Here is a 26,108-nt window from a genome sequence, read left to right on the forward strand (position 1 = left end):
AATGCAATGCGTGAAAAGTTACATTTCATGATCATGAGAGATTGTTTTAATGTGCATAATCTGAAATGTAACTTTTTTCAGAAAGTAATGCACAGAATTATCCGAAATCTTGACAGAGCCTCTAAAATAAAAAGATAAACACCGGTCCTCTCATAGAAAAATATACAGTTCAAATTATGAACTTACTCAGCATATGCAGATTTATAGGTTATGTAATGTCGTTTACGATAAATGTCAATTTTTAAAACTCAATAACTGTAAAACTACGAGATTAGCCGCGTTTTCTTTTTTATTTAAAAGGCCCAGTTCAAATTTCAGATAATTCAATGCATTTCTTTTTGAAAAAAGTTACATTTCAGATTATGCACATTGAAACACTCTTTCATGATCATGAAATGTAACTTTTCCCTCTCACTACGTAACGAATTTGGGTTTTATTGATTCCTCAAAGTACCAACTTTACGGCTCTTCTCATTGTTTTAGGTTTAAACAGCTAGATAATTAGTTATTAACAATAATTCATCAAAATAGGGAAATTGGTAAAGTAGAAACTCCGGCGGATATACTGAATGCCTTTAACAGAAAAACGAAGCTTTGAAAAAAATAATAAAACATTTAATAATATGGCCAACATTATTATTTATAAACACAATCAACTTAAATATTTAAAAATGAATAAAAACTAAACAATTGAAATGCTTACACCGATTGCAGTACAGATCAATGGAAGTAGATGTGGAGCTTACATAGTTGTTAATGTATATAGTTATAATTAACAATAGGGGTAAATTACCCAACTAATGCATGCTAAAATTTTTGACTGTGCTAAGTTGTTTATAATCAGGTGTTTTTTCTAAAGCTATAACATACGAACCCTCCAGTAACTCCTTACAACAACAAATATCTTTCGATTTTTTTCTTATATTTTGGTAATATAATTTAAAAGAACTTATAATTTGGTAATATAATTTAAAAGAATATTACTTCAAAAAACTTGACTCAGTTTCTGTATCATATGGCCCAACTTTGGATTGAAAAAAGCTGTGACTTTCACTGAGTAAGTTAAAAAGCTCTGTAAGGCCTATGTTGAAAGTCCGATTTTCACTTTCATTTTTCTTACATTTTTGTATGGTAACTTACCCTGTAATTCTATCTGTGTTTTCGTCGAGCCTTATTTTATTAGGGCTTTCTTATCGAGCCTTTTTATTAGGGAAGTTGGGTTACTCCTGCGCGGGAGGGTAAAAGGAAGCACGTCCATGTACATGAGGTACCGTGATGAAGTCTGCTGTACTAACCTGGCCCAAAAACGCTTACTCTCTTGATTACGGAAAATGCATTTGTGTTAAACTCACCAGTACTCATTAGTGTATTAATAATATGCTTTAAAAAAATTACAGAGTATTCTTCAAGATTTATAGTTTCTTATTGTATGAATCAAATAGCATATCTTTTTTTTTATGGGAGATATGAAATAAAGAACAAACGGCTTAGTCAATCTGATATATTTTCGATGAAAGTGTGCCAGAAATTTTCTAAATCAGAGATTTTAATGATATCGCATTAAGGACGTTCGGTAGTGTTAGCGGGGGGAAACATTTGCGCGGTGAGGGGAAACCAGCGATGAATGAAGATTTGGCAACGTCGTACGGGTCTTAAATGTGTGAGTGTTCATGTACACGCATCAGGTGTCTCTGCACACTCTACACTGTCTGCTCGTCTGCTGCGTGCTGCGTCGGTTACGACAGCGTGTTTTGGGATTTGTAGACACTTTACCTCTTTTTAGAAAACATTTTCCGAATAGGAAAAATCATAAGCTTTCAGATCTTGGAAAAGACTTATTGACATTGTCTGTTGAAAACGCTCATAATGCAATAGTTGATATTGATTTATTAGAAAAATTAACCGCTACATATCTTTCATGGGATGATATTTCAACGAACGTGTTTTCCGTAAAAGATGTTCTTGCGAAAATTCAAAGAATTTCTGATGAAAAAATGTATTCGCCAACTTTTTCCCCCATGTCGTCTATCATTCCCAAAACAGTGATTAAAAATCTAAGTCAAAATAAAGTAGATTTTAATATTATTGTTGATAAATTTATGGAAGGTAATGATGGTTTAAGATCGTTTCTAATAAATAGGCAAAGCCCTTTAATCAAAAGAGCTACCAGTGTAAATAAAATACTTGAATTTTTAAATGACTTGACAAGTCTCATACAGCATGGGATGTCAGATAAGTAGGATGATTTCTAAGATGAGTGATTCAAACTATGAGCATGTGATTTTGTAATGTGCAAAAAAATTGTATCTTAAGAAGAAATAATAAATTTGTAATTAAAAAAAAAAAATAAATAGCGTGTTATTAACATTTATTGTTTTTTATGGGAAGGGGTGGGCGTTCTGTACATACACTCACGCACACACGTAAGCTTGTATTTTATGCGTGAATGCATAAATATCTACAATAATATTGAGATATTTACTGATCAACATCCTGGAACATTTTGAATTTCCCGCCACTTGCGTCGTTGCCGTTGCGTTTCGGTCGAGCTTTTATTTAATTTTTTATTTATAAACGAATCAGACGATCGTCGCAAAACTTGGTATACATCAAATTAATAACATTATCTGTAACATATAAAAAAATTGGCCAAATTCACTGGCCCAATTTGCTTAAAACTGTGATTTAGTCAGTTCTCCCATAAGCGACAGTGTTAAAATGACTTAACTTTGAAATTCAATATCTCGAAAACGAAACAGAGGAACCTCTTTAAATTTTGACTGGTTTGTTGTAACAACAATAAAAACGTCTGGTCAAAATTTCAGAAAAATTCGTTGGAAAATTCAATCACTACCGAACGTCCTTAAAGTACAAAGTCTCATGAAGGGCTATACCAAGTTTAAGATCATAATTTTGAATATATTGTTACATAATAATCTTACAATTAATAATTATAATATAATAAAGAACTCTTTGTCCATAAATTTACAGAAATCAATGCTTTCGTAGTTTTGCTTTTCAATGTTATTTTTATGTTTGTCAAAAGTGCTGATAGAGAAAATAAGCGCTCCACGAGAGTTGACAAAGTTAGTATGCCTAATACATGGTTAGCCATTATTGATAAATTGGGATGTACTTGTTGACAACTTGACAACTCTTCTACTAGTTCAAAATATCAGTATTAGTTTGTCCTTGTAGTTTGATGATAATAATAATATGGTTCTGCCTATATCAATTTAAGTGCAATTTTTAAAAAATTTAATGAGAGCGTTATGGTATGCGATTATGAAACCCTAAGTCGGAATTTTTTAACGAAATTACGTCTGCCACATCTACATAATTGATGAAACTATATGAATTTTTTCCTCGAAATCTGTAGACGCGATTTTGTTCATGTTTAATGAATAAATTCACGCAGTGTTTCTTTACAACATATATTTTTTTGAAATATTTTTATCGCTAAGTGAATTTCGCCCCTATTCCCTTAATACAATTAAATTAACTGTAATAGAAATGATGGATATTTTTCAATACGGTTAGTACAACTTGCTTGCATACACTGTTTTATACACCACTTTCTTTACTCTTCCGCTTGAACAATCAAATCTCTCTATCAGATGTACTTCTTTAGGTACATATAAACTCAAGACTTTTAGTGATGATTTTTTAACTTTTTAAGAGCAATAATACAATGAAATTTAAATTTAAATTAATTTGTTCAACTATGGAATAAAGTTAAACAATATTTAATTAAATTAACTAATCAACTTATTCACTTTCAAAGATGATATATAATTATCTAATATTAATTTTGGTACTTATCCAATAATCATACAAACCTGAAGTAAGTGATTTTCTAAGCACATAATGCAATTCGTCAAGTCAATTATATCAGATTTTGTAGTAGTTCTATCTCCAATGTCAAGACACTCTAAGAGTCTATCGATGATCGGATAACATATTCGTAAATCTTTCTTCAGTCTTTCTATACTTCGAGGTTTCTCAATGTCTTTGAGACCAACTAATAGGATCATCGCATTGAATACTGCATTTAAAAATTTATTAAGCACTTGCTTTGTAACACTACTAGCAACTACTATTAATGTAATACAGTCCTTAAACTCTTTCCAAAGAACTGTTGTATCTGGCATATCAGTATTAATGAGTTCAATGTTATGAGTTTTCAAAAACATGTGTACGCCATTTAATGAAGCCATTTTTGAAAAAGTCATCTAGAACAACGATAGTAAACAACTGTTAGTAAAAATGTCACACCGCACAGACTCAGTTATAATCATAAGAGCATACATTTTTTTTTAAGTATTCAACAGTAACGTATTTCTCACTTATTGAATCAATCTTATAGAATATTAATAAAAATTTTTGTCCACCTATGTTATGAAGTAATTACCAATTCTCCATCTCCTTTTTTTCGTACAAACAACGGAATTCCGCCAGATGAGGTTACGCACATGATGTGAGCGGTCATGGTAGTAATAAAAATGATTTTTTTTTTATGCTATAACAAAAATTTATTTATGCAGATTATCATTATATTTGTATAAAAAATACAGAATACTAAAAATATTACTAATCTTGATTATAAATTACTAATCATAAATATTATCATGTGAAGTAAAAATTATTAAATATCAAACGAAATGGAGAAAAACATTTTTTTTTGTATTAAACTCATTATTAAATCATTGTATTGTAAAAAATTTAAATCACAAATGACAATATTAAACAGTTGAATTTTATTTTACAAAAAGTATTAAGAAATCACAGAAATTTTAAGTTAAACTTTGAATCAATTAAACTTATTGGATGAATTCATAGAATATTCACTACAATGCCTTAACAGCCGTTCACCAGGGGGAAAAGAATACTGTTATGCTTTACCAACAAGAGCAGGTGAGTAGGACTACACAGAGCATTTTTTAACTGAAGTGCAACGTTGCCATTTCTCTTAATATACTGATCGAGCGATAGTAATGTCTTTGTGATTTCTCATAATTTAAAAATAAAAAACCATTCTATGTATATAAGCTGTAGGCTATGTATTTTTTAAATATTTAACACTACAAAGATCCTGTGCACAATAAGTAGTACTTATTATTTGTACGTAGAACTAGTTAAAAAATAACGTTGTAACAAAACTCTTTTTCACGTTTTAAACAAAACTAGTTTTGATTTATTTTAATTATTGGAATGCACATTTTTACGTAACGTAAATTTTTCAAACCTTATTACAAAACGAGTAAATTGAACTCCTTATCATAAGATTTGCTTAAAGAGATTGTTTAAAGTCCGTTGGAAAAAATAAAGTGCCTGAGCAAAGCATGAACTTCTGGTCTGATAAGTCCAAGAAAAAAAAAATACGGTCAGCGTTAGGTATTAGTTAAAAGTTCATAAAGTTTTGTAAGAGTTAAAACTAACTAGTTTGATGAAATTTCTCGTACGCTTCTAACTTCATACCCTAATCATTAATCAAACATATAAACTACAAAGTAAAGCATGTCCAAAAATTGTTTATGTGTATATATATAAAAAAACTATGAGCCTCAAAATGCTTTCAAAGTCACTAAAAATCAAATTAAAAACTACCCACATGAGTTAGGACTTACTTCATTAGATGTTAAAAGATATTAAGCGTCGAAAATTATAGTCCAAACCAAACTCAGAATCAAATAAATTTTTTTAGAAATTCTTTAATTATTAGTTCGTTCCCGAATGTCTAATACTCATAACTTTTGACGCTAAATATTTTTTAAGATGACAAAAATATACTTCTTTCAGTTAGTCTTTGTTTAAAAGGCTCTACGTGATTAAAAAAAAAAAAGTTTTAATGAAAATAGAAAAACAGAAAATAAATATTTTTTAAGATTTCGTTCAAGTATACAAGGTGTCTGTACTAGGAGCTCTATTTTTTTTGATTTTCGAGCACCATAAGTGTAACTTTTTGTCGTATTCTTTCAAATGTTATTTTATGTTAACACATTTATACTTGGAGCTATAGAGACATGTACTTTTACCCTTTGATGGTAACTTTTTCATACATTTTAATTCGTATCATCATGGCGTAAGTCACAAAAGTGACTTACCTTGGCACACAAATTTACCGTAAGAGTTTTTTCTTGCGGTAAATATTAGTCATCGTAAAGAAAATTATAAAATAGGGAAAAATTTTGGGTCATTATTATAATAATATAAATTAATTTACGAACATTACAGATACACTTTATAAGATTACAACATCCTATTTATACAAACTTAAGTCAGCATAGGCTTAACATTAGCTCATCACTTTATTATGAATTACTGTGGAAATTTAAAGCTTGTTACGCTTATTCTTTGACGTGTGATAAGAATAAGTATTCATGCTTATTTGAAGTAGAGGTTTATTATTTTTTTTTTTTTTTAATATTGGAAAGTAGAACAGAGAATAAAATTTATCATATACTGCAGGTGCGAAATTATTTCTTCTTTAACGACCGAGTAAGTTTAATAGCAAGAAACATTGTTAACATATTGTCATTTGGAAGATACAAAGAAACGAAAATTATACTAGAAAGAGGTTCCCCAGGCTTATTTCTCATTTAAACATTGTACGTATTGTGGACAACGCTTTGAAACAAAATGTTTTATTACTGGCTTTTCTGTAGTAAAACTGTTGAAGAGAAGACTAATCAAAGTCGTGACAGACATTTTATGATCTCATCTAGACATGCTGCAAATATAACTAAAATATCTCTGTCTGACTTCAATGAAATTGTGTATATAAGCATATACCTAGGTACAACCTGTGCAAAACGGCTGAGCAATGAGCATAAGGAGAGAAAGAGAGACAGAAAAAGAGGAGCACTACATAATATATATACCTGTAAACGTCCTGTCCGCGCGGTCGCGCACTGCTCTTTCCCCTTCACCTGTCTGCCGTTTTCGTTCGTCTGCTCTTGCGGAGAAACTAAGCGAGCTATCTCACTATAGCCGCGCTCTGCTTTTAGTATGGCTTCGCCATTCGGCGCGTAATCAATGTCTTTTCGTCATAGTTGCGCGAGCAGTCGACTATAACGCACCTCCCTAATTTTCCACCCTGTTTATACATACGCAACCACAACATCAAATACTGTGCGATCACTGGGCTTCACGCCAAGTCCTGCGTTTGAGAACTTGACCAGCTCAATTTAAGTAATGTACGATAATCTATATAGGTAATGACTATCTTTGTTGTTAGCTTGTTGACAATGCTCCTGTCAGCCGTGCAACATGAACCTTTGATAATTTGGGGGGTTAAGCGGTAGTTTTAATTTTAAATATTAATGTGAGAGGTTCTCTTGGGTGAGCACTTTATAGTGTAGTTATCTTATATACAGTAGATAAGTTCGTACTGCCTCTCAAAGAGGTTATAAAAGTGCCGGGTTGTGTTGTGCTACGGAAGAGCAGACGACGAATAAGATATCGTGTAGCCAGTGTTGATATTGGCACGAAGAGTCTGTCAAACGTCAACAACAGCGATGCGGCGTAACGTGAAAATCGTGCTTCTGATCTCATGCGTTTGGATGTGTGGTTTTGTATACTACTACCACACAATAAGGGATAATAAGGTAAGAACTTCGTGGATTAAAGATATATGTTAAAGCTTTGAGAGAGCTATCGAAATGTGTTGAAATTAAAAATGATAAGGGCTTATTTTATCACCAAGTTATTGGCATTCCGAAAAGTAGATTTCAAACTGAGTGGACCCTCGTAGGTCGACATGTAAGCAAATGTAAGCTAATCGTCTTGTGGCTCGTATGCTAAATATGCTAAACGTATTTAAGACAAGTAAGTATAGTTTTGTCAGATGGTATTTTTATGAGGCATTATCTATTTTATAAAATTACTTTAGAAGTCTGTTATATTAAAAATCATGACTATAACTTGGTATGGTCCCTAGTAAAAAATCTGTGCTTTAATATTACATATGGTAGCAAAATTTGTATTTCCGAAAGTTTGTAACATTAGGAGGCTTTTATCCCTTCGCTTTTTTAGCGCCAACCCCCGAAATTTCATTAAATCCTAATATTTTTTATAATTTTTCAAAAAATTGATCCAAAAAATTATTTTTTTAACAAATATTTTTATCTCTATGTAAGTATGTAATGTAATTTACTCAAAAACTTGTTGCTTTTTCATAGAGGAAGTTTTGAATCAGTAAAAAATAAAGTTTTTGTAAAAATGAATAAGAAATGTTTTTTATAGTGTTTAAAGTGACAATCACCATTTTTTGAAAAAGCCTCTCTCTCTCTCTCTCTCGGTGTGTGTGTGTGTATGTTCATAATCTATCATGTCTCAAGAACCAGCTCGCAAAAAATCTAAGACTTATACCTTAGTAAGGGAGTTATAATGATTTTTTATGGTCAAAAACTTTGGTTATTACCTTTTATAAGGGTAAAAAATTTATACTGTGAAGTTTACAACAATCCTATTTAATGGTAAATACAAATACCTTTATTTTACATTTTTGAGGGTTTTGGTTAGATATTTTGATTAGTTGCCATTTAGAAGATAATAAAATATTCGGAAAAAAAAACGTATGTCTCTAAAACGAATTATCTTATTCTAGAAATTAAGGGCTATGCAAATCATTGTTTTTTCTATATTCTTTTAGTTTTGATTTTTCCGCTTTAAAAACTACATGATTTTTCTGAACAAATCATATCACAAAAATAAAAGGCTTTAGCCGTGAGACATCCTTTTTTATAAGAATTAAAATGTCAAAACAGTGTTGCTTTTACTTTGAGGCCATAAAATAGGAGATTTTAAGATAGAAATTTAGTGTTTTAAGGCAATGATCAATCAAATATAAACCAGTAACTAGTAACAAATGCTATAGAGGCATCGCTTTAAGGCTATGAAACTTTTATGATAGAAATATTGTTACTTGAATAGCTTATACTCATGCTATTTGTTTAGTATTTTTTCTCTTGAAAAAAGGTCTTCGCGGTATTTTACGTCAACTAGTGGTAATTAGAGGCTAAAAATTTATTTCAACTTTCTACCAGCATGACTTCTTATATTTTTTATTTCTAACAAGCTGCAGTAGATAGGAAATACAAAATTTGTATTTCCGAAAGCTGCAGTAGAATGTATTCCTATAAAAATGTACCTTTTAACAAAAATAAAAAGTCAAATAAGTTTTAACATGATTATTTACATTGCTTTGAAAATTCCTGCAATATTTACACAGCGAAAATAAATTGCCAATCTTTTAAATAAATGGCCAGTGTTGCAAAATTGTGATATCGAAAGTTATGAAAAGTCAATTTTTTTGTTTAGCAACACACTTATTGTAAAATACTCGTAGTACTCGCACATGAACAAAAGTAAACTGAGTAATTTTTATTTAAACTGGTACCATGTGTAAGCCTAGCATTAAAATGATTATTTATTAGAATGCCCCATAAGCGATTTTGAGTACTCATAAACTAAATAGGGCATTAATGTATTTAATGAGAGATTTGCATATAGTACCGGTATAAAGGTTAAAATTACTTGGTTTGTTTTTGTTACTGTACGAGTACTCTACTATACAGTTATGTGAATATGATAACTTTATTGAAAAGTTATGTTTTTTTTACATTTATTCGAAATAATAAGTGAAATAAAATTTAATAATATTCATGTCAAAGAGTATATTTAATAAAGACGTAGTCAATTTGTTCACACAAGTAGGCTGCTGCACAGTATAATCTCCATTAAAAAATGATTTTATTTTCAAGTCAAAGGTTCGGCGAGTTTGATGTGCTTATTATTTATTGACAAATAATCCAAGAATACAAAAATAATAATCTTATACAGTAGTATGTAATACAGTAGTCATTTCAACAGCAGGAACCATGATCAATAGTATGAAGAACCTTTTTGAAAATGTATACTATGTCTCAAGTTACTTATTCAACAGTAATAAGTGAAATGGAAGATTTCAAAAGTTATGGGATTAGCAAAAATTAGTCAAGTTTTTTGCTACATTAAAAAGTTCTAAATCACCAAAAACTATTAAATATTGAAAAAAATATCTTTATCAAAAATCTAAGTAAATAAACAAGTTAAAAAAATTGTAATTAAATTAATATTAACAAAGTAATAAGAACCGCACTACTCAATAAGGGAAATATTTTATTATAGAGAAATTTTTAATTATTATTAATAAATGCAGTTATAAATAAAATTTTGATTCAAAGAGAAAAATATGTTAATATAGTGCGAAATTATTAAATAAAAAGAAAGAACTCAGATATTTTTATAAACATATTTCTTTCATTATTAAATCATTTTTGTGAGTAAGAACTTATTAATAAAGTAAACACTTACATATTTTTTGTTAATCTCATTACTTTTGATTCGTCCAATACTTTTCAATAAGTAACTTTGGACGTTTTATACATTTTTTTAAAGACACTTGATATCATAGTTCCTGCTGATGACATGACTCCTGTTTTGCATACCATTGTATTGGATTCTTAGTTTTGTAGTCTTGGTTTTTTTTTGATAGATACCTAACACATCAAACTCGCTTAACCTTTCACTTTAAAATAAAGTCAGTTTTTTGCTATGGAGATTTCTCTTTTTTTGTAGACTCCTTAAATTAACCTGTAATATTTCGTAAAAATTGAACATAAATGGTTATGAAATTTATAAAACATTCCTTCATTTAACGAAGACAGGTATAAGTTCATAATATTTTTTATTGAAAGTTTACTACTGTTATTAAACACCTTGAAATACTTTCAATTCGCTCTAAAAATGAAAAATTAAGATTAAGCTAGCGCTGGCAGAACGGATCCGATGCTGAATACTCATTTGTAGTATTAATAATTTATTCATAGCTATTCGCTCCGAGATGAACCTAGAGGAGATAAAACGGTATGCGCCAGCGCCCGGCGTCGATTTAGAAAAACTCGAAGGGAAGCAAGTGACATCAAATCCATGTAGCCTGTAGATAAATTTTAATTTTCAAAAAAGTAAGCGGTCTATAATGGTGCAGAAAGCATAAAACATGCAGTCAATTTCATTATTAGTAAGTGTCTTTTGATCCCATGTAAATCAGTGTTGGCATTTAGCACTACAGCCGTTACAAGTTTGATAAATTCAAGCAGAAACTATTTGTTAAGTCTACTTAACCATATATTTATACATACAATGAGTAATTATCTTTTTTATCTCATGTTAATCAAAGCAAGCATTTTCAAATTACAGCCGTTGAAAGTATAAAAAGCCTGCGACAGTATGATGTATATATGTGCGTCTGCTCAGTGTATTACTGTATATATATATACATATATATATAGTAATGCTCGACAAAAAAAATGAAGCCTTGCTAGGCATTTTGTGCCTCGCCTCTCTGAATGATACTCCCAAACCTCCTTAAGGGGGTCATGAACTAATTAAGAAAGGGGAGTCCGTTCGTCCCACTCAGATGTATCCCATTTACCGTGCATCTTCTCTAGAACTCTACAAACCCTAAACTGTACAACTATAATTAATTATATTTTTTTTAAATCCTCGGCAAGGCTTGGTTTTTTCTTGTTAAGTTAACGTTTGAACCCCAGAAAATTTAATATTTGTAGGATGATAATGATCAATTCTTTTTTTTTTTAAGAGGGCACATAGAACTGAGAAATAAAAAAAATCATGTTAGATCATTATCTATTGATTTCTGATCTACCATTAAAAATAAAGAGATCCTTGAAAAAACTGCTTTGCTCTCGGGTTCTAAGCGGATTATCCATTCAGGCAAAGCGGGTAGTCACTATAGTGAAGGGAAATAATATGCTTTGTTTAATTATTTAATTGGTAATTGTATTTTAATTGAATCACCCTTTAACAGCTTAAGAGACTTGCTTATAAAAATATAGCATATTTAGGTCTAAATCATAATTAAATCAGTAACTTATAAGTAAATGCTTATAATAATTATTTAAATAACAATTTTTGACTAATTCAATCAGTCTATCTCAGCTCAATAGTCTTATTGAAAGTAATATAGTAGCACTTAGGTATATTTCATTGACTATTTAATTAATTAATAATAATAAAATATTTGGGTAATCGTTTAAAAATAATTGTAAACTATTTAAATTAGCCTTAAGCAGTTTAACACCATCATTTAAAAAAATGTAGAAACACCTAGATTTTAATAATTATCAAATTAATAACATGTGTTACAACATATTTTAAACACAACTAAGTCTTTTCACTGAGATAAGGATTTGTTGGTAATTAACTTCATATGTTAACTATTAATTTATGTATAATATGTATCCTGTGTGGTGCCATCTAACGAGGCGCAGGTTCAACAAAAATACGGTATGTTAACTATTAACATGCGGTCTGAGTCAGTTAAAATTTAAAAAGTTATAAAGAACATGTCAACTTATTTTCTGTTAACATACTTGTACGTTGATAGTAAACAAATCCTTCTCTCAGTGTTTCAACAAGATTTATGAGTTTTGTATTAAATACTTCTGTCGGCAAATTACATGTTAGAAATTTATATGCTATCTAACGCAATATTTATGTTTAAAAATTTTTACACTTCCATTTTTTCAAAAAGATGGGGTGCATATGGAAGAGGCTTACGAATCTTCTATGATAACAGACACTATCGGTTTCTTCTGGTCTGGAGTCTGTCTGACAGATGAACAGATACAGCTGATTACTCTAGGTCGCGAAATTGGCTTGATATGAGAGCAAGTATCAGTGGATACTTTATCGTCAGACTATGGATAAAGGTACTTGTACCTGTGCTGGCCTCAACATTTAATTTAATCGAGCAGTTCTTCCCAGTCGAGTGCTTAGTCTGCTGCTGGAGCAGATAAGACCGGATTCTCCAGGTCCTAAGCTGAGTCTGGCTGTGACTGTAGGTACTTGCACTTAAGCCAGCCTGGCCATTGAATGAACCACCTACGAGAGGATTTATGGGCTTATATATAGAGCCGAAAATCTTCCCATGTTACTATCACTGCAAGGGCCAAGGACAATACTAGGCACACAAATTCTTAGTATGAGGCCGCATAATTTCATAGCAGGGAGAGGAAATGATTTTTCTATGTTTCTTCCATCTTTTTTTAACAAACAGTTTTGTTATTACTTGAAGACATATTGTTTACTTGCTAAAAAGGTCGGCTTGTTTGTGGGACAAATCGTATAGGAGCTATATTGATCTCAGCTTCCGATCGTTTGCAATAGGAGTACTAAGGAAAGAGGAACAATGAAGAGTGCAGAGTGTGGTTGTTGAATTTTGTTAAAGAAACCTCGGGTGAACACTAGAATAATAACAAACTGGCCTGCGTGTCACTTAAAAAAAACTTTTTTTCACATCGTATTGCAGCAGTATTGATCCCAACGTTTGTCCGCGAGCTGTATTAATGTTGCTTACCAGCAGATTAAACAGAGGAAATTACGTTTTCAATTCGTGCAAAGATCGACTTTTGCAATCAAATGAATAGTAAAGGGAAAGGCGAGGAAGGGTACGGTACAATTTGATTGTTGAGTTTTCTTGATCGATATTACAAATGCGTGATGAGAAAAAAAAAAAAGAGTCTGGCTGTAGCGTATCCTTACCTTCTTGTGTCTTTCCTTACATATGTACCGCAGTGTGCTGGCCTTGATGTTTGGTCATCAAAAGATAAGCGTTAAGGTAGTTTGATGCAAGCTACGAGCTTCTAGAGAGTACGAGAAGTGGGGGAGGGAGGTTGGAAAAAAATGCATCGAGCATAGTTACAGTGTAACAACTAAATAGATGCTCGCATCGAATAGCCCTCGTACGCTCGGTAATTCTCCTAGATGATTTATTACAACTGCTTTTTACACTTGGTCATGCACTATAACTCGCAATGATAATAATAACTAAAATAATACTCAGATGATAGTCATAAGAACTATAATAGCAACACCAAAGAATAATGGTGATACTGATAACGAGATAAATAATAACTATAAATACAGTAAAACGTCATCACATGATAAGACTGATAATTCTACCAATAATCGTTATTTTAACGATAGTAAAAATGACTACTTTTAAAGACTGTAGTTAAATTTTTGTCAAAGGCACCATTATTAATTTCTACAATAGGTAATAGCCATAAAATTTCGAAGTTGATTTAAAATATCAGTTGGATATTCCTGATACAACATGACCAAGACATGTGCAGAAGTTAAATTCTAGTGTCTATGCTTATGTATGGATAAAAAAACACTAAGTTTGAACTCAGGCAATACATCAATTGCTCTGTACCACATGTCATCCTTCTTTCTGTCTATTCTTAAATGTTGAGTTTAGCAATTGTCATTCTATAATTAAAAAAAAAGCATGAGACCCTTAAATTAGCTACATGATAAAAGTTATAAGAATGCTTATTTACTTCAGTACATTTACAACGTGTAGACTTCTGTGTTTAATTTGCCATATTGAAAATTTGTATACTAAGCCAGTATCCTTTCTGCACTATACAAAATCATATCATTTCAATTTTCTGCAACTGCACTTCATTGACTATTCATGGAGCAACGCAGAATGGCGAGTATTTCAGAAAACGAATACTAAAATATCAATAAAAATTTAGCAACCAGTCATTTCTTTTATCAAGTCAATGGTTTTTCGATTACCCTTACAATTGTTTTCTACAAATACAGTCTAAAATTACGCACCTGAGCCAGACTCTTATTGCTCAGACCACTGGGACAAATTCAATCACTAGATCCATCCTCATGGATTTATTTATATGTTGCCTATGAAATTTTTCTATCTTATAAAAATAAGCACCTAAACAGTTGTGATGTAACAGAAATTGGGTAAGGTATTTCTCCAAGCTGTCGACTTATTCCTTGATTTTTTATCAACCACAAACCATATGTTACCTTCTTGTTTTCCTCCTGCTATCGTAACAGTGATTCTGAGATTTTTTTTAAAGGTTTAACCTTGGCCTAGTTTCTTATTGGTAAGGTGTTTTGACTATTTTGCTTTTGGTAGGAAATCGATTCGGATTAAGCCTGCTTTAATCACCATCACGTCTTCTGAGACGTGGTTCAGACAAGCTCACAGTTATTTTTTTGACATATCCCCTTTGTTATTCTTTCGAAGCCGCTAACATACCCCAATATCTCCTTGTACAGAAATTTGGACTAGGTGGCTGAAATAAGAAGCTTCGCTCTAAGTAGGCATCGGTCTTGTACACTGAGAGAAGTGGTGTTAGAAAAAGTGTTACAACTGTAATAAAAATTACTATGTTTTATAGGAAAGCTGAGACGTACTCGCCATATTGTGGACATTACTATGGTACATAGAAAAACCAGATTATATTAAAATTTGTTATTTCGACATAGTAATTCTTACGTAACTCAGAAAGAATTGTTGTATTCAAGTAAGAGAAGAAAAATGAATTATTTATATGTATGTATGTATGTATGTATATATATATATATATATATATATATATATATATATATATATATATATATTATTGCCCAGTGAATATACATGTTTATCAGAAAATTAATATATATAGATTTAAATGTATATAGATATGTTGTTCTTATTGTACATAGATATTGATATATTTTAAAAATATTTTTATTTTAAAAAAGATCTGCACAGCAACTGGAATTTGAACCTTCATCCTTGAGCTTTCGAGTCAGGCTCCGCAACCACTAGACTACAGGATATGATGTCCGTGCGAGTGTGAATAGAGTACATTTGGGAACGTTTACTGTTTATCATACACACAGTAAAGTTAAAAAATCAAAAGGTTTTCTGTGGACCACGGTATTAACAATGGATAGTTAGATAGTCGATTCAAAATTAATTGTCGGCACGTATCAATTTTTAACCCTGATAAATCAAATAATAATATGTTTCTCTTGATATTCACATTCGTATAACCTCAAATTTGAAACTCAATTGGCGTATATACCTATATACATCTTACGAAATTACTTTCGAACATAGTAATTTTTACTATACTGAATAGCAATGCAGTGGAATGAGAAATTTTACTATGTCACATAGCAAATTCTACTTTAGAATGTGGTACGTTTTAAAACGATTAAAATAAAATTTATTATGTCGTGTCGAAAAAATTGTACTGTCACAATTTTTACTATGTTAGACATAGTAATTTTTATTATGCCGTGAAATAATTTTTGTAGGGCTACTGCATGATAAAAATTACTTAAAATATAATCAAAATTATTTGAAACGTAATAGTTTTGCGTCATCAGGTGAGTATAGCTTAGCTTTCCTAAAAATATAGTAATTTTTAGTACAGTTATAATACTTTTCTTAACACTACTTTTCTCAGTGTAACATTTGACATAACTTGGCAGAGGAGTGATGGCGTTGATCCCCTTTCTTGTTAGAAATATTATCTCTTTTTCTGCCGCAAGCTACAGCCCATGTATTTTTCTATCCCACTCTTCGCATTACCTGTACTGGTTTGATCAAGTGTAGACCAGCTTCAGTATACGTTCCATTTTTATCATTTTTATTTTTATTTTTGTAATGAGTTTTTGTTATTCGACATTTTTTTGGATACGACTTTTCGCAAGAGAAACAAATTGGAAATAAAATTTTAGTACGATAAAATTTTCTCACTGTTTAATTTGTTACTTTTCTGGTAATATATAATGAAGCAGTATGCTCGAAAACAAAAAGCTTTTCGTTTTTAGTATAAAAAAATAGAAATTCTTTATTTTATCTAATTCTTACGAATTCCTAAACAAATTGATCTCAATAATTTATATTATAAGTTTTTTGGGATCAAAAAGAAAAAAATTAAGTTTAGAAAAGATTTACATAAATATACCAACATGTAACAATTTTTGGCACGATTTAAATAATAACTGAATTTTTCTTTTTATGCGTGTTTTTATTTCATTGGAATGTATAACATCTGATTAGAAAAATTAAGCTCCAAAGTTACAAAGTGCATTCAATTCATAACGAAGAAATAATATAGCATATGAATTCATGCACGTTGAAAAAATTTAGTGCAGTATAAAACGTGACACAAAAAAATAGTTGGATTTCTCGTTTTGCAAGATTTTCTGTATACACAGAATATTATAAAAATTTACTAGCTTTCAATTGCATCTGTAGACAAATCACTTTTAAAAAAAGCATATCTGCAGCTGTTCATTTATTTATTCATTATTAGACATTATAACTTCGTTGAACAGACTTACGAAGTAGCAGTTTAAGTGTATAACTTTAGAAGATGGCGTGTAAACATCTATTGTAAGGAGTTCACACGATTTTTAAGGACTTTAGTGCGAAAAAGAGTGGGCGATGGATATAAAATAGTTTGTCTTGTATTATAGTCAAAATGGCATTTATTGTGTCTCATAACTTTTTTCTAATATTTTATAAATAATAAAATTTTCCTATCTCGGGCGTTTTTGAGAGACTGGTGTGCCCTTGGCAAGAAAAATAGGATTCGCCTCATGAGTGCCGTCGCACTGTGGCTACCTTACGTCCCTTGGGGACTATGGTACTTATCCGACGAAAACTACCATTTCGCATTATGGATATTGTTAGACAAATGTACAGCAATATTGTTGTAACAGAATTAACATTAAATGTATGATAAGCCAGCATTAATTTAAGAATTATAAGATAAAATGATTATGCAATTTTGCTGCAGTGTTAGTACATTTTATTATAAATAATAACTTTAAATGAAACTTTTTATTTTAAATCTTAGAAAACGTAAATATAAACTGGAAATTCTTCAAGTTATGGTCTTTTGAATTATTTTAACCAAATAATTTCTTACTTCGATCTTAATAATGTAAAATATAGAATGCTTAACATAAAAATATCTCAAATAACACTAATTACACCAAAAATTCATCCATATAATTGTTGGCTAACACAGTCATGAACTTCATAGGAAACCGCCATGTTTTATTCTTACTAATATATAAAGCAAAGTCGCTAAAACCGTTGTAATCGCTAACCGCGAAAACTACTGAACCGATTTTGCTGAAATTTTGCACACTGATTCATGATACTTCCTAGATGGTTTTAGTATAGTTTTTATCTTAAAAAATTTAATAACAATAGCAATAAATGAGCTCAAAGTTTTGCAAAAATACGCCAGCTTTTCACTTTAGTTCAGTAAAATCCGCTAGGTGGCGTCGACATAAAATCGAAGCTACCTGCAACATAATTAAATAAGTGTGGTTATAATAGGCCGGAGCGTATCGTTAGCTGTATAGTCGAGCTTCGGCAGCTCATCAAACTGTTCAGACAATTTTGGTGATAGTCCTGCAGCTGGGTATCCCGGTTACGGACGACACTCTTCTCTAAGGGGGAAGGAACCCAAGTGTCCCTTCACCCAGAATCTCGACGAGTGCGATCAAAGAAAAATAAACTAATTCCAACCGATGCCGTCTCTGCCAGAATGCCAGGAGACATATCTAGCCAGAGCACAATCTGCACCAACTCTTCAGAGTTGTGTGGCAGTCCCACCATCCCACCTGGTGTAGTTAAAGAATTTGTGGCTACAAATGTAAGCAAGGAAAAACAGCTCTGATGGGCACGGGCAGCCACAACGGCTACATTCTTGGTAGTCGCGACGTCGCGTCTCCAACGCGCTATGTTCCCGTATAAAGATGAGCAATTGAGCAGTTGGTTATCCGGGGAACGACCCGAGACAAGATATTCTTTGGTCAGCGGCGTACCTCCCTCCATCACAGTCTCCGTACATCGAGACTCCCAGGGTAAGAATCAAGCAACCCGTAGCTAGCTCTTCATCATCAGGAATAATAATAAAGAATAGCCTGGAAGTTTTACCACTGGCGCTTTTTAGGGCCATTATAAGTATTTACGTTCCTTACTTAACCATCAATTTCATCGGTTCTTTTTAGGGGCCACCTTAGTGTAAACTACCTTGCCAACAAATACATTTTTATTACCATTTCCGGAAGCGATTCGTCAACTAAAAGACTATATTAACTAAAGACGGGCACTATTAAACCAAGTCAGCTATTCACTGGCAGACGTCACCTGCGGAGTTGTTCTTCGCAAGGCTGGGAAACCCGGTGACCGACGACTCTATATTACCCTCTCGACTCTAAGCATTCAACCAGGAATCACTGATCCTCTCCAAGGTCTGCGCTGGGCAAACCTATAACAGCTATAAAGGAAAAAAAAACTTGAGCCAACGGGACAGCCTCCACTGGACAAGTATCACTAACCAATCTCCCCATCTAAGATCACCAAAACAACTAAATCTGCAAAATAAAAAAGGTGCTTTGGACACCAACGTCTTTGATGTTATACCGGGAGACGTTGGGAAAGAGCACTACAACTAGCCCCAAAGCTTCGGACTTTGTAATTTTTCTCCCAATCAGTCTGGGTCTTCAACAGTAAGCCAGAGAAGATCACCCTGAGGTATCCAGGCAGTCACAATTGCTGTTAACTGCAGTCAAAAAAGAGTTAACTTAAGAAGCTCACCGGTCTTTTTTAGGGCCATCGGATGTCGAACTACCTTGCCAACAAATGTATTCAAATTAACAAAGTTGACTGAAAATAGCCTTTAGGGGTCATAAAAGTCGTAAGCATACCAATAGTCGCAAAAGGGTATATTGGAAAGAAAACCTCAAATGTATCTAATGAATACAATTTGAGGCGTCAAGAAACTGACGCAGAAAATTTATCGAGATTGAAACAGCAGCGTCAAAATCGTCAACTTAAGAGTCCATTACGTGAGAGATCAGCTTTTCATTGTACCCTCACAGCAATCTCTGAAATCTTTAAAGATCCTACTTCAGATTTTTTAATGAGTAGAAAATGTATTTGTGTTTTTGTGGCAATAAAAATGTTGAGTTTAAGGTCCAGGACTTTGTTGCTCTGGTAATAAAATTGTCAGATATGAGAAAAAACAATTTTTTTTTAATGTAAATTTTTTGGGGGTTTTAAATCTTAACAGCTTTAAAAAATAGCCCTTTTCGTGAATGACACAGAAGAAACCAAATCAACAACTTCTTATAGCCATCGATTATTTTATGGCATAAAGAACGCACAGTACTTTTCAGCATAATTATTTTTTTGAATTTGTACACCTTATTATTTGACCAAATAAACTATATGGATTCCGAAAAAATATGTTTTTAATAAGAAGATTTTTGTTCTGAGATGTATCGGGAATATGTGTAAAATTTTCTAACTAAAAATGTTTCACATTACGTGTCAACACACTACGGGCTTTTATTTAGTAAGTCTCGGGCGAAGCCGAGACGGGGGGCTGCTAGTCTACGCCTATGTTTTAAGTTACAAATATAATTATTTTTAAAGTTTCAGCAACTGATAAAAAAAGAATGAGATTTTCGGCTAGCAAAATAATGAAATTAATAAAAAAATCAACTTGTTTCATTTTTTCCTAAAATAACAATTAATGACTTTTCCAGTTGAATCTATATAAATATTAACGAGGTATATCTGTGTTGGTGGATAATGTAAGAGAAAGGTTTGACTGTTAGTCTCTTTTATGTTATGTTACATAAATTTACACTTTAGAACATTTATTAATTTCTGTAGCATCATATATATTCAAGAAATATATAGATGACTTTTCAAATTAGTGTTAACACTGTAGCTACAAAACTCGATGAATTCAAATTCAGTTTTTTAATCATCAATATTCATTATTTTTAATACCACGTATATATATGGACTGGAAGTTCACTGATTGTTGTTTTGGAATAAAATATTATATTTATTGGCATTAATTTTTTCTTCATTTAACTCTATAAAATACGTTTTTTTTTTTTACTCTATAAAATATGTTTTTAAAATTTGTGTTGATAAAGAAAATATTTGCAATATTAGTGCCTTTTACTGGAACCTTACAAGTACACATATTTGTTACTTTAATAACGAAAACATCATTGAATGTTTGTAATGAAATGTATAACTGTTTTATTAGTTGTGTACGATGAAAATGTAACGAATGAGAGATGTCAATTTTTTTATTGACTTTACTTCTTTATTAGTCAAAAATTTCATAGATCGCATTTTTTTTTATGACTTAAACTTCATTGGTTATTATATTTGTAATTTCGATAAAAAAACGTAGTTGAGTATTTGTAATCAAATGTAATAGTAAATTGTAATTAAGTTTTTTACGATGAAATTTCAACGAATAAAACATCGATTTTCTATTGATTTCATGAATTTGTTAGCCGACAATTTCATGTACATTTTTAGTATAATACTTTTTTTTATCAAATGATGGTTAATTTTGTTAATAATAAATAGGTCTGTTAGTAATTGTAAGCACAGGAAACATGCCTACTTTTTACTTTCGTTAAAACTTTTTTTTCAGTTACTTTTGATTTTATTGATTTCATGTCTTTTTACGGATCTTTCGTTTCTCAATGGAATTGTTGCTACGACGTTTCCTGCTGTTTTAATAATTAACCTCACTTTCTCCATAATCTGATGACCATACTTTATTTTTTGTTTTTACTTACTAGTTGAATCTTATACAATTTGTAACTTTGTTATCTTTTCATTAAATTGCCATAAAGTTTTTTAACGCCAAAATACATAAAAAAAAGTATAAATACCCACGCTGATTAAAGTTCAATTAAAGTACAATTTAAGTGATAACAAAGAACAAGTAACAAAGAAACGGTTAACATAACTTCTGATATCATTGATGATAAAACTACATACTATTTTTAGAACTGCAACATAATAATTACATAACTTCTGTAGAAGAATCGTTAAATGATAGTAAAACAGTTTATCTAGATATTAATGTTAAAGTGCTACTATATCATAAAAAATAATGTATGTCGTTCACCTGTTTATGGAGATATGTTAGTAAAAACAAAAGTCAACAATTACTTGTAATTTTTTTTATGATTAATTTTTCGTGATTTTTATTTGTGTACGACAGGTTACGGATTTGTTTGCACGTACTATACAAAAACATTCGTATTAAAAGTAAGTTAATCAAAGCCTTATTGTTAAACGACGATAGGTAATTTTATTAGATTTTTTGTACCATGATAACTTCCTTATATCAAATTCTTTCATTTTCCGTACAACTTTCTCTCTCTCTCTTTTTCCCTTTACTACTGGCTGATTCCACTTGGCTATTGTTAAAGTAGAAGTACTCGTAGGAATATGAGTGTAATGGGAATGGTTTTAAAAACGTGATAAATCATTTTATAACATATTGAGAACCCTGTATTTGGAATAAAAGAAACAGGTAGTTCCAGAAAAGAAGAAGAGAAATAATGGCTTGGATTCACAAAAAAAGTACAGAGGCTATGATGATAAGTGCAATTGAGATAATATAAATGCGATAGTACAAGCCTTGTATATACTAGCTGCAACATTTGGCGCTTAATTGCACGGAAGCTCTGAGCTCAAAAGGTATTTTCTTTTTTTTTGTTTTGCCCTTTTTTAAACCGGATGCAGCAGCTATGGCAGTGTTTCTGGCTATCTCGTTCTGTCTCTTTCTCTCTTAGTTAAATCTTTCAACCAGCTTGCTGTTTGCACAAACCCATGCTGGCTGTACACCTTTTGTCAGCTGTTCGTTTTTCCCGGCTTTTATTCTGATATACCATAGTTATCCTTACAATGGCTTCTTTTTTTCTCGCTAGTCCAGTGTACTCTAACATTTTTGTTTTGTTTTCACGTTCATACTTGTTTTGCAAACAGGACCAATGGCAAGTCATTTGCATCTGTAGCGGTAAGCTATAAAGTACGCGGGCGTACCGTAGCTATTATACTGTTTATTTATCTTTTTGTTTTGTGGCGGCATGCGCTTCAGCGCTTCCGGAAGATGGTAGATAAATTGTGACTCAAAGGACGTTTGATGCTGTAAAAGCGTTACTGTTTCTTTTAATTCTCTTTTGTCATTGAATCAGTGGAAACCTATGTGTACCGAATGCATTCGTATTATCAACTGTGTGTAATAGAACACAAGCGTTGCAATTGTTTTTCTTCGAAAAGAGCCATACCCAATAAAGAACTGCGATTGTTACTCTCACAAGCATACATTTAATGATGCTATCAATAGAGTTTTGTATCCATAGTTGAATTAGAAACACTTTTAATAGAAGAGCGAAGAAATAAATTCATCCAATGGGACTCGTTATCGTAAGGCTATTAAAGACTATAGATGAACAAGTTTTTAAGTCAGATTCCTCAGAGTCATTGACATTGTGCTAAATTCTTATTTTGGTCAAATCATTCGTTTATATAGATATTCCAAGCTTTTGAACTACACCTGATACTTACTATAGAATTTGTTTCAAGTCAAGACATGAACTATAGGGCAAAAATGGAATCTAAGTAAAGAATTTGCCTACAGTTGAGCACTAACTTTGACCAAATAAGTATTGAAGTTTCAAGTTTTCTAAACGTCTTCCTCATTTTTTGTTTCTTCAATTATTTTTTGTCCCTAAAATTTATCATTGTTGAATTTAGTAACAGCTTGTCATCATTTCCTAACTATACACTTTGGAAGCAAATAAATATAAAAATTTTTCAATTACTTGATATGCGTAAATCGCTACCTTTAAAATCAAAAATAAGTTTGAAATTTACATGAGCTAACTAATAGAAAAACGCTAAAACGCTACATGTGCAGATTTAAGAAACGACGCCAACGTAAGTAACTGTTGCCACTGTCAACACTACTAACACGACCGAGTAGAGATTATGTGTATTACTACTGACATCCAAAAAATAACTCCCGCATGAAGAATATATCGATGAAAGTTTACAATTCATTAGTCAATACTATTTAAAATAGTGGCACATCGAACATTCAACACTTTATAAGTATTTTTAATTCATTTGTCACGTCATAAACGGCGCAATGGTAATTAAAAAAAATTTTTTAGGTAAAAGTTTCTCTGTTTGATCTGATGAATGTCATATTTTAGATGTCACGTCGTCACATGTACTCTAATATCTGTACTCATAGTGAATAAGAAATCGTTGGATATTTTTTTTAGGAAGAATACTTTTAGTTCGAAAGATACAAACCAACTATTTTGCAGAGTATCAACTAAAATTGATGACTCACGCAAACATCAACATCAATGTCACAGGAAATCAACGTGATGTTGTAATTATTTAAGAAAATCATACTATTTTCTTCCGACTTACATGTTAAGTTCTATTTTCATACTTCATAAGGCCAAGGTATAAGAATAGTTTCTTGCTTACTGTGATTAAAAGTTTATAATGCCATCTTGAGTAAGTATACGCCACTACAAAATACCGTACAGAAAATTTGGGAAGGGGGGAGAGGAGTGGCTTTTGAATACAAACATGAAAAGAAACTGCACCAAGCGTCAAGAGCTTGGCCAAGAGTCATCGTATCAAGCAGTGAAATTATTATCACTGAGACAAATTTTTTATAAATTTTATGGTAAATGCCCATAAAAATTACCGTGCAGAATGGTAAACGTGGGACTAGGTCGTCACTCCGAAATTTTTACCTAACCTTAACAATTTTTACCGTTTCGCTCAGTAAAAATCATCGGGCGCCCAACAACAATTCCCCTTACGACTCGCGAGCGAATGTTCACTGTATAGGTAAAACAAAGACCGTAGTTAAATTGTATTGTATTTGAAGCAATAAAGTTACTATAGTATTATTTATTATTTATTACAGTATATACGTTCTTTAAAAATCTTATGTATATCGGACAGTCCGCTTGCAATGTCAAATCAGCTTAGGTTACAAGTGTTTAAATAAATTTATTTGATACATTTCAATTACTGTAAAGAAATATTTATTTAAAATGATACAATGTCCAACTGGTTATATTATTAAAAAAAAAAAAAAAAAAGAAAAGTACAGTAATAGCGTACTACAATCAAGTAGTTAAAAAAAAATTTTTTTTGTCGCAGCTTGTACTGATGACAAATACGCATAGAGGTATAAGAATAGAGGAGAAAAGGGGGCGTGATATGCGACAGCAGAATTCGCTACGTAACGGGGCATCTGTCTTTGTCTGGCAGTTATGTTATTGGTCGAGTCATACGTGAGATTGAATCAACTGTAGGATTCAGGACGAAGAAGTAGCCAATAACGTGGCTTTGGCAACAAGGACAGATGCCCCGTTACACTTAGTTATATGTCGCTGCCGCTAATGGGCTAGTATAGCGCTTTTCCCCTCTATTCTTATACCTCTATGGTAGTCTCTGTTTTACCTACAGTGAACTTTGGCTCGTGAGTCGTGAGGGGAATTTTTGTTGGGCGCCCGATGATTTTTACTGGGCGTGTCGGTAAAAGTTGTTAAGGTTAGGTAAAGTCTGGAGTGACGACCTAGTCCTACGTTTACCGTTGCGCACGGTAATTTTTATGGACATTTACAATAAAATTTTTAAAAAATTTCTCTGAGTGTAATTTTAAAGATCACATATAGAATTCCGATTCTGTTAAACAGCTAGAATTTTTACAACGTTCATATGCAAGTAATCCTTTCTACAAGTGTAAGTTTGTACTTTTCTAGAAAAGATACTTGCTTTTAAATGTTGATTGAAATCCAAGTAAGTATTAAATCGTTGATGGTTAACAAATAAAGTATTTGTTTAGTAATAACAGAAGTTGAGAAAAAAAGATGGTGGCAAAGTAGGATATAATCGCTCATTTACCATTAATGACAAGATTCAGTTATCAACGAATAATCATTTGTTACCAATTGAAAGTCTCGAGTTGGTGTTACTAAGACGCATACTAACCAGTGACCTTTAAGAATACCAGTAAAAACAACTATTTTTAGTATTAAAACTTTTTTTTCTGCTTTACCTCTTTATAACTTTATTTAAACAATTGCGTTTTTTTTTTTTTTGGTTCATGAAAAAGAATACAAATTTTTTCCATTGATTTTTTTCTAGTTAAAGAGCTAACCATATTTTTAAATTATTTTCACTTGCATGGATCACTGCGTTAGTGCAAAACCTTGATCTATATCCATCTGGCTTTGTATTCTTTTAACTCTAGGAAAAAAAGGGCAGAACTCCAAACTTTATTCTCTTCTATACAGAGCCATTTCCTCGCAATAATTTAACGATGTTGAAGTCG

General features: G+C 31.6%; 2 protein-coding genes across 2 annotated transcripts in view; one reads left to right on the forward strand and one right to left on the reverse strand.

Moving 5' to 3' along the window:
* LOC149373389 (protein fuzzy homolog) overlaps positions 1-4,866 on the reverse strand; it is a 32,313-nt gene extending 27,447 nt beyond the window's left edge. The window contains exons 1-3 of the mRNA XM_089597241.1: positions 4,852-4,866; positions 4,412-4,519; positions 3,840-4,232 (exon numbers count right to left, since the gene is read on the reverse strand). Of these exons, the coding sequence (XP_089453367.1) occupies positions 3,840-4,232; positions 4,412-4,489 (471 nt within the window). The 5' untranslated portion in view covers positions 4,490-4,519; positions 4,852-4,866. The remainder of the gene's footprint in view (positions 1-3,839; positions 4,233-4,411; positions 4,520-4,851) is intronic.
* Positions 4,867-7,031: 2,165 nt separating this feature from the next.
* LOC149373390 (polypeptide N-acetylgalactosaminyltransferase 2-like) overlaps positions 7,032-26,108 on the forward strand; it is a 270,464-nt gene continuing 251,387 nt past the window's right edge. Inside the window, exon 1 of the mRNA XM_089597235.1 lies at positions 7,032-7,607. Coding sequence (XP_089453361.1) covers positions 7,518-7,607 — 90 coding nt within the window. The 5' untranslated portion in view covers positions 7,032-7,517. The remainder of the gene's footprint in view (positions 7,608-26,108) is intronic.

Source organism: Copidosoma floridanum, unplaced genomic scaffold (assembly GCF_036245765.1).
Source record: "Copidosoma floridanum isolate Cflo_tuat_1 unplaced genomic scaffold, Cflo_Japanese_pri ptg000031l, whole genome shotgun sequence".
Lineage (NCBI taxonomy): Eukaryota > Metazoa > Arthropoda > Insecta > Hymenoptera > Encyrtidae > Copidosoma > Copidosoma floridanum.